Below are 10,583 nucleotides of genomic sequence, written 5' to 3' on the forward strand. Positions count from 1 at the left end.
ATATAATTTCTTTTTATTTCCTTATCTTAGCTTATGTCTTCATCCTGTTTGTTCTAAAATTATTATAAATAATTATTAATAAATATATAAATACACACACACACACACACACACGTGTAATTAATATATAAACAAGCCTTTTTAATTTGTGTGTAAACATAACACTTTTATAATAGTTTTCGAACAAACATGTAGGCTATAAATATAAAGAAGAAATAATAGAAAACAGGAAAATGATGAAATATTTAATAAACTTTATTATGTAGAAAACATGATAGTATTGCTATATGTATTTTAAAAATAATTGATTTAGCAAAAAAGAACAATACACATGCATTACATACATGCATATCAGTAGCCAAGCCTTTTAAACTTTTTATTTATCTAAAAAAAGAAACGTAACGTGATTAAAACGCTATACAAAACATTGCACTAAATCAGACATAGGGGAATCAGACTCCGACAGAACACCAGATCCATAACAATCACAGTTTAATGCTAAAACACTTCTCACAACCTTTCTGCAACCAGTTTGGCTCCGCCCACAAAAACGTCATCTCGGTTTGCAAACACGAAAGTGGTCTATTAGCATATACAACACAACAAATGTCTATAGCATAGATATCTTTACCATGCTTCAAAACGCAACGCAGCACAATGTCATTTAAAAAACTTGATTGATCAACATTCCCTTGATCTAACGGTTTACTAAAATATTTTATTCAAAATGTTGCATAGGAAACCTTGATCGTAAGGCACAAACTAATAAATAGCAATTACTAGACAGAACTGAAAGACATTAAAAACCAAGATGCGTGTGATTAAAAGCAGTCCACTTTCTCCAGCCGAGGTTGATTTGTCTGCGAGTTAAACACCATGAAGGAGAACTGACTGAGCTCAGGAATCTTGTTGCAAGCAGCACCTTTGAATAAAAGACTTGTATGATCATCTTATTCACATTCAGATTGGACTTACGAAATGATTAAGAACAGACATTTATTTTCCTACCGTATCCACCAGTAGTATTGGCACAAATAACAGCTCCAAAAAATGTGGGGTAGTATTTCTTGATTCTAGAGATGGCTGTCTTGCAAGCAATGGATGGTTCAGCTCCAGATCTCATTAATTCAACAGCTAAAAAACTTAAACAACAACAATAAATGTTGGTGATTAAAAACATTAGAAATGTCAAATTATTTCAGAGTTTATGGATTTACACTCCAAAATGTTAATCTGGTCAGAATCAACTATCGATTAAAACATATTTGGATTGTATTCTATTCCGGTGAGGAGCTTGTCTTATTCTGTTGATACTTTTAAAAAGTGTTACCAAGTCATTTAATCTAAATGTAGCGTTACTTTTTTAGATGAAATGAACATTAATTTTATATAATAAAAAGAAAAAAATTGCTTAAAGCCGGATCTCTCCAGAAACACAGAAGCTGGCGTGGCTTTTAAAAGAAAAAAAAGTTTATGGATTTAGCATTGCATGTATTGGCTTACTAAAATATATATAATTAAGGATTGTAAATTTCATTTTAATAATCTCCCACAAAATTACCTCATCAAGGCAGCTCGTACCATTTTATGGCTGATGCTAATAAAATAATTAATCTTGTAACAAGGGTGATTACCTTGGAAGAAAACGCATCATGACGTCACCATCGCCAGTGGCAGCAGCTCCCCCCGCTATGCTATCTGCATAAGCTCCAGCTCCAGCCACTGGTGAATCACCTACACGGCTACACAAATCAACATGCGTGTTCATCTCAATCAATAAGGGGATGGAAACATGCAACTTTAATGCATTACTATTACAGTCAGTACTGTCTCAAAGAAGATTTTCTGATAAATTTCTCTTCAGTTTTAAATTTTCACAGACCTCTACCATTATTATTTATGTCAGAACATCCACAGAAAGTTTATACCTACCCAGGTATCTTATGACTTGCTCCATTAGTTGATGTTGCAGCAGCCACCTTTCCATTTTTATCAATCACAATCATTCCTAGATATGTAAATGAATTGTAACAGTGTAACAGGTCTACAATGAATGTAATCAAAAATGTGTTTTTTTACATATCCTCTTATAACTTATTACACATATTGCTTTTATAAGGAATAAGCATTATTAATCATCGCAATTAAATTGAATCGATGATTTCAAAGTTTAACATCAAAATATAGTTCACAGACATAATTCGTCTAAATCGCATCTTGTTTAATGCACATGGTTTATTTATATTTCTTGCATTTACAATAAACAAGCGTGAATTCTAACAGGAATATTACCAATTGTATCATGAGCTCTGGGGTCAATGTCTCTTTTCTTATGTTTTGGCCTCCTTAGCATGGTTTTAGGCTTGTATGGCCCACAGAATTTGGAGGGGTCTGGAAAAACATTCTGAAAAATAAAAATACAATGTTCTTAAATAATGCATTGATTTAAGAAGAAGAGAAAACTTTGACTTAAAAGTTTGTGTTGCAAAGCTGACGCGAGGCTATATTTTTTGTTCACTATTGCTTCCTAGTTTGCCTTGTCAACTTTAGGGTTTTCTAAGCTGTGAAAATATTTCTTTTTTTAAAGATATGATTAACTTGGCCAACAATGCATACAGTTTTATCTACTTGCGTATGAGAACACAAATGTATTCAGAATATTGTTCTCTGTATTTCCATAGGGCTTTGACTGTGCCAATAGCACAATGTTGGAATCAACTCTTGTATTCTTCATAAAACTCACAATGCATTATTCATTGTTGCTATGTTTCATTTTGCATTTTGTTTTACAGTGATTAAACCAAAATCCTCCCTAAACATCACTGATGTAAACCCTGTTCCCTGTATGGACCTTTATAAAATTTGTAAAGCACAAGACGTGCTTGATTCTAGCCATAACACTGACCGTTTATCACGAAGGCGTTTGGTACATTTGAAGTATATCGAAACATTTATCTACCACAATTCAGCTTCTAAAACCATGTTTGAAGTTGCAAAATGTGCTTAGGAACTTGATGGTTAACCCCGGGGTGATGATTACAAAGGAGTTCCTGGTTTTTGGGGAAACAAACTCACCTTTCTATAGTTGGGTTGACAATTGTTCTGCAACCATTGGGAGAAAATTGTTATTGATTTGTTAGTGGACAAGTCTTCAGATTTAAAGCCCATGTTTTCAGCAAAGATTGAGGCTGCAAAAAAAAAGAAAGTTTGCTTTAGTATTAAAACATTGTGCAACCGAATCGCATACAGAGCTGGTTTAAAATAAACATTAAGGGGCGGTTTCCCAGAAAGTCGTAGACTAAAATAAATTTAAGAGCTGTCCAAACTGAAAACAACTTGCACTGACATATCTTAAAATACATCAGTGCCCTTTGTTTTTTCCTCAAAATGCACACAAGTAATGTTTTTAGTATGGCATGTTTGTTAAAACTAATTATATTTCCTAGTTAAACTAAGGCCTAGTCCTGGCTCAAGCTAATCTCTGTCCGAAAAACCACCCCTAAATGCAGGAAAAAGCAAAACTGGGAGCAGTGGGAGGCTGACTCAGCTTTTCTCATTGTAATGTGGATATTACGCATGCAGTAGAGCAGCCTTGTATACAGAAATAATGCTGCTTTAATACTCCATAATTCCTTTTGATTAAAAGAACAGATTACATTAATAGTTTTCATGCTTTATAGAAGTACAAGTGCTTTTTCGACTTTAAATAATAACTCTGTCTGAACAGGGCTCCAATGCCTAAACATATTTTAGATGAATGAATGGTTGAATAGGCCAGCAGAAAATGACTGTTTGGTTACCTTTCCTGTATTTTCCAGTGATGAATTCAACATAATGCTGAAAAAATTACTGTTGGATTAAATCTGGTAATTATTGTTTTTGTGAAACCAGAATATGCTTATGATACGGTGTGCTTTCCTGCAGAATTAGCCATTAGAAGATGGGTATTCTGTGGCCATAAAGAGATGCACATGGTCAGCAAGAATACTAGGACGACTGCAGCAGATCTGTAATAAGGGGCTTAATGTGTGTCAAAACTATTATACCACTGCCAGTAGCCTCAAGTGTTTACAGTAGATTAGATCCATAAACTCATATTGTTCAAAACCTATTCTAACTCTACCATCAATATTTGTCAGACTATGCAATGATTTTCCAATCCAATTTTCCAGTCTACTTTTTGTCGTAGCTTTTCCTGCCAGGAGATGTTGCTCTGGTGCATAACACTGTCGCAAAGCTCTGTTATATCCGTGTTGCTGTCTTGTCAGTGTGAGCAGCATTTTCCTTTGAACGCTCCCACCGAAATGTGTTGTTTGTAAATTGTTTGTAAACACTTGTTATGTGTGACAATGCCAGGTAAATAGAAAGTTTGCTTCCCTAATGTACTTAAGTGTTTTATTTTCACACACTAATTTTGTCCCTTAACATGCCAAAAAAAAATTGTACTTCAACATCTACTGTACTATTTTAAAAACACCATGTTTATAAATAAAATATGCTTTTAACATACAATCTCTATTAAAAAATGTATTTGGTTACCATTTAAAACTTTCATGCAAAGACGGTTTTTATAAGTGGACACTAAATAATATATATATATATATATATATATATATATATATATATATATATATATATATATATTTAAACAGATGTATTTAATACAAGGTTAAAAGCACATTTTGATTTAAATTAATGTTGCCTAAAAATAGCACAGTTGAGTACACTTAAAAGTTTTTAAGATTATTTTAAGAAGTACTAAAGAATAATTTTTAATATATTATGTATATAAATAGAGCACTTAAAGTACATTATGGAAGCATACTTTTTTTCACCTGGGATCTCAGACCAGCAGTTGATGAGACACTTAAGCCACCCCACCTAAGCACACATTTCTGTCCCATTCTGACATTTGCTTATAATGACATTTAAACATCTTGACCATATCTGCAGGCTTTTACATTTATGCATTCAGTTGACTTTTAAATCTTTTTTAATCTAATCTAAAGTGCATTACAATTCATAGACTTCATGCAAAAAGTTGCTTGCAGGTTTATTGATATTGGCTTTAATAAGCAAATATAAGTCTCCAATAAGTATATAGTTTTTGTACCTGATTCTCCCACTAAGAAGGTATGATCTGTGTTTTCCATTACTGCTCGAGCCACGCTCACAGCATTTTTAATCCTACGCAGGTCTCCCACTGCACCCACTTCCATTGTATCTCTGAAAAAATCAGGGGAAAACAGCACAGTTAGCATTTTATGTAGATAATAAATATTCAGTTTACAAAGTTTTGGATACCAAATATTTTAAGTACGGGATGATGCATTTCCAACCAGTAGTTGTCACAAAATAGCATAGACAATGCAATCACAAGTGATGATAAACAAGTGTATGTATGTACACTATCCCGCTTATAGGCGGTTTCATCGGACGCACGTACTATGTCGCAATTACACATCTAGGCGAAAGGGTACATATCATGAAAATTGACTTTTTGCATGTTTAAGTGCTATAATTGGGTCTGGCTAGTAGCTAAACTGAACTCTTGAACAAATACCTTGTCAAAATAAAAAAAAAATTTGGTTTGCTAAAGACGAGGGGAGACGGCCATCATGGATCACCGCTATGTGAAGGGAGGTTTGGCAGCCGATCTGTTGTTAACATTATATACATAATTCCTTTTGCTTAGGTTGTTACTGCTGTAACCGTCTATACGGCTAGTTGCCTCATGAGGACATAAGTGGACATGATGGTATATTGTTTTAAAGTATTTTATTAGCTAATTTGTAACCAATTAAGACCTGATAAAGTAGTACCAGTACCCAGATGAGCAGTGTTATGATACTTTTAGCAATTGTTATGTAGGGGATAATGCAGGGGTGTAGCCAGTAATGGGCCAGGGCGGCACTGGCCCGCCCACATAACTCCCTTGCCCGCCCAGGCAAGTTTAACCAAAATACATTTTTAGTTTACTTTTATTATTCAAATGTATTTAATAAAATATATTAACATAAACCGGATTTATTATTGACTGGTGTGTGTTTAATTTGCTTTCTAAATAATATGGAATTGTTGAAGCAAGTTGTAGGAAGCTTCCGAAACGTAATTGGTTGCTAGGAGTTCTGATAGATAGACTCTGTGGGGGGCGGCGGCCAGCGGGCTCTGGCAGTCTGCCAGCTAACTTTGCTAACTGCTTTTTTAGCTAATATTAACATTGCCACAATAATGGCTAAAGTTTCTTTAATGTGTTATTTAAAAAAGCAAGATTTGATGAAGAAGATAAGTTACGCCACTGCCTCCATCTAACGAGTGTTACCAGCCCAGTTCTTCAGACGCTGGTGGCGCCGGCTGCCGCTTGCTCCCTGGCGGCAGTTCCAGTGCTCTCTCCCGGTCAGTCTGACACAGGTTACCCGCCGATCTAACTGCAATTGATGAACCACCTTCACAACCCAATTTGCATCCATAAGTTACTACCCGCCTCAACAACCTTTTGTTTTTTGAAAAAGAACTCTGTGACTCTTTGGACTATAATGAGATCATTTCTGTTTTCAACATCAAACCCAGGCGTTTGCGTCTTGTTTTGTAGAATTAAAACAACAAAGGTAGGCATGCTGTTTAACTAATTTCCTTATTTTTGCTCGTGAAGTGATTTAACTAAGTGGTGTGTTGTGTACTATAGATGTATGCCAGCCTTATAGGTTAAACTTACATTGTTTAATTTAAATGAGTTGCTATTTTTGGCACAAAAGCTTAATTTCCAACAGGCTGATTGCACTGTATATGGTTGATTTAACATAACTTAGGCAGTGTGTTGTTATTTATTTCAAACCGTGCTCTGCTGAGAGTTTCGTCATTTCAATTTATTTTTAGCCTACTTTATTTCAGGTGAACTGTTTTTGCACTGCTGACTAGCCTGAATAATCCTGGTTTGTCCAGCCTTTATTGAGCTCTGTTGGTTTAACATGTTTAGACAGTGTTTTATTATTGACTTCGCCAAAAATTGAAAAGTAAAGATGTCACTGTTTTTGCAGTTTGTCTATTGTTTTTTTCCACTTTAAGGTTTATTTATTATTTAAGTAATTTTATTCTGATAAACTATAGGCCCACTCACTTTTGCTCCGGCCCGCCCAAAATACAATTTCTGCCTACGCCCCTGGGATAATGTACAGTAAGCCGACAGGGTGGGAATATCTTTGCAATAACATCCGGCTGGATGTACATTATCCCATTTATTATATGGCTACTTGTAACATTGGTAAGTATGTTTATGTACTTAAAATATTGATTTGATATATTTTGATAGATTTGTAAGAATCTTAACAGTTGTAAGAGAGGAGTTTCCTCGGCTTTAAGCCAACACAAAATTCCAAAAAGAGGAAAATGTAATTTAATTGATTTACTTGTAAATGTAGTCTCATCTGTTAGTTTTTACACATTCACACACAATTTTGATGTTTGTTGTACAAATAAACATTTAATATGATGGAACTGCTATTAGAAGATCTCAAACTTTTTAGAACAAACATCTTATTTTGCCCTTCAGAGAAGCAATCAGTTTAAAACAATATCACCTATACTTTGCCAGCCAGTCTAATTACAAAGCCTTTGCAGTAAGAGTAGAACGCGGTACTGTATTCCCATACCCATTCATGATCATAGCATCCAAGGTGGTCTCTCCCTGCTCGTCCGGGTGGTCACCAAACCCCACGCTTCCGTCACACTGCTCCATCTCACACAGCCCGCAGCCCCTCTCCACCGCATCAACAAACGAGCCGCCTTTTTGCAGCGTGCTCCAGGCTAGAACGAGAGAGAGAGAAACACAATTTAGATTAAAGTCCGCACTGGCATGCCTTTGAGGATCAACCAAAGAAAATAAAACCGTGGCAGGTAGTATCGGAGACGCACGGGTCGATCAGCCATAATAATAGTGCTGTTTGATTACCCTCGCTTGTTGCATCTTCAAAACGCCAAGTATTGATAACCAAGGGCAGAGCGGCTTTGCTAAGAGGTAGCAAGCAAATTATGAGACATATTTTTATCATAATGAAATACTCTTATGCACTTCCTCTAAAAAGGCAAATACTCAAAACATCTTTAAAGTTGACTATCATGTCATGTGCCTCGTCAATGAACTACTGTATGCACTTCCGTGTTTTGTCACGTGGTTTCGTCACGAGTTTATTTAAAGGGACGGCGCAGTCGGAATGTGCGGTGCAGATGACCATTTGTTACTGGACGTTTTTTTTTTGTTGTTGTTGTTGTTGTTTTTTTAACATCTCAGATATCAACTTTCTAAATAAAAGGACGCTAAAAAAATCTGCTAAAATTATATCACCTTAAAGTCAAATAATAAAAAAAAAATCTTATTTTGCTTTTAGTACAAATATGTAAGCTTAACGGATATCTGGTTAGCTTGCTTTAAACTTTGGAAAAATTCACATTTAAAAGATATAAGCATTTATTCTCTCTCATTTTTTATCAATATAGATAAATTATTTTTATGACGTTCAGCTTCTCATCAGATTCCAGTTAGTGCATGGGCAAAGATTAATCATGATTAATCACATACAAAATAAAAGTTTTTTTGCATAATATATGAGTGTGTGCTGTGTGTAATTATTATGTATATATAAATATACACACACACACACACACACACACACACATTCATTTATGTATTTAAGAAACATTTACATATGTATTTATTTATATTTTTATATATTCTAAATTATATACAAATTGAAATTTTTTAATGTATGTGGTTAAATATACATAATACTTACACACAGTACACACATATATTATGCAAACTTTTATTTTGTATGCCAATAATCGCAATTATCTTTGCCCAGCACTAATTCCAGTCTGTGAGGTTAACTTAACACCAAAAGTGCCTTCATTATTACCTATACAAAAATCAAATCATTATTATAAAGTATACTAACCATTTGGTGGGCTGTTTTATGGTAAAAATGCATTACCATAGTTTTACAACAATGATGGTTAAACTGGTTGCAAGCACTCCATCAAATTATACCTTTCACTTGGATTTTCTTTGGCATTAGAATAATTTCTAAACTGCCATTCACTTCTGCCACATTAGACCCAAAATCTGTTAAACAAAGATGCCTGCAATCTCAAACTCCAATAAATGTGATGTATGATAATATCCATAAAAACATATGCCTGCCCTGAAGGCTTGCCAGGTAACCAAAAAGCCTACAATATTTACATAAAGAAATTGATGTTTGGCTATGTAATATATTCCTGTCTGCTATGCCAGGTTGATGTATTCATGGCATGTGATCTGCTGACTAAATAGTGTTTTCTATATTATAGTAAATCCTATAATTATTTGCCCTGCCCTTGTATATGCTAACCCAGAAGCAGCAGAACATACAGGTTGTGACAAAACATTGCTCTAACCAGAACAAGAAAGCAAAGATATTGAATTTGCTGTTACATTATTCATTAAAAGGAATATACAGTTTTCTAACATATTTTATTCATGGATTTGCCCTCATACAATAATGCCTGATAAAAGAGTCTGTGTGCAGCAGAGGAGAGTGTTAGAGCTTAAAGGAGGGGCTGAAGGACGGCTCTGAACCGGTTATTAAAAACACTGAGGACATAAACAGATCTAACACTACAAACTTCAAGTGACTCAACAAAAATCTCTAGGAATCTATTACATAGCCAAACATCAATTTCTTTATGATAATATTGCAGGAGTTTTTTTTTTTTTGGTTAACTGGCAAGCCTTCAGGCATATGTTTTTTAATGAAAAGCATGTCCTATAGTATACATAACATCTAATATGATTGAACTTTACTGAAACTTTTTTCACTTTTTCAAAATAAATTTCTCTTGACATACTGCAGATGATTTTTTAAAGATAAACTGTTTCATAGAGAATAATACATTTCACCTATTTTATATTAACCGAATGCACACATCAATAAAATGATTTATTGCAACTCAGTACCATTAAAAACATTGACACAGTCATTGCTGTGTAATCTCATTAGTTTCTTTTTCACCACGACAATACTTTTTCAGGATTTGCTTTGTTCTTTTGACATTCCCTATATGTTTCTGTCTGTTTTATATCATTTGTTGTATTTTTTTTGTGCACCTTTTGTTCTGTGATCTTGCTTCTAGTCCTACAGTATGTATGAGCCATTGTGATTGCCGTATTGCCTCTTAACTTTTCCCACCATTAACAAGTTAACTTGACGGAGGAGTTAACTCATCAATTAAAAGGGTCATAGCGTGAAAATGTGACTTTTTTCATGTTTAAGTGCTATAATTGGGTCCCCAGTGCTTCTATAAACCTAGAAAATGTGATAAAGATCAACCCAGTAACTTAATTTGAGTAAGCCATTTTCTGCAAGCATGTGAAAAATTAGGTTGTTCAGATTTCGCCTGTTTTGTGAGGTAGGTAGCAAGGCGAATTACAATAATACCGCCCCCTTTATCTGCACTATCCAACCACAGCACTGCTATTTAGTTCAGAGAGAAAGAGGAAGAAAAGAAGGACTTGACAGCACAATTGAGTTTCAATTACAACAAACCAC

General features: G+C 34.5%; 1 protein-coding gene across 1 annotated transcript; it reads right to left on the reverse strand.

Moving 5' to 3' along the window:
• Positions 1–234: 234 nt before the first annotated feature.
• aga (aspartylglucosaminidase) lies at positions 235–8,169 on the reverse strand. The gene is made up of 9 exons (XM_065272766.1): positions 7,949–8,169; positions 7,650–7,803; positions 5,114–5,226; positions 3,076–3,188; positions 2,293–2,404; positions 1,933–2,008; positions 1,635–1,742; positions 1,009–1,142; positions 235–922 (listed from the first exon to the last, which is right to left on the reverse strand). The coding sequence occupies exons 1-9, from the start codon at positions 8,046–8,048 to the stop codon at positions 822–824; spliced, it is 1,011 nt and encodes a 336-aa protein (XP_065128838.1). The 5' UTR covers positions 8,049–8,169; the 3' UTR covers positions 235–821.
• Positions 8,170–10,583: the final 2,414 nt, after the last annotated feature.

The sequence above is a fragment of the Paramisgurnus dabryanus genome, chromosome 16 (assembly GCF_030506205.2).
Source record: "Paramisgurnus dabryanus chromosome 16, PD_genome_1.1, whole genome shotgun sequence".
Lineage (NCBI taxonomy): Eukaryota > Metazoa > Chordata > Actinopteri > Cypriniformes > Cobitidae > Paramisgurnus > Paramisgurnus dabryanus.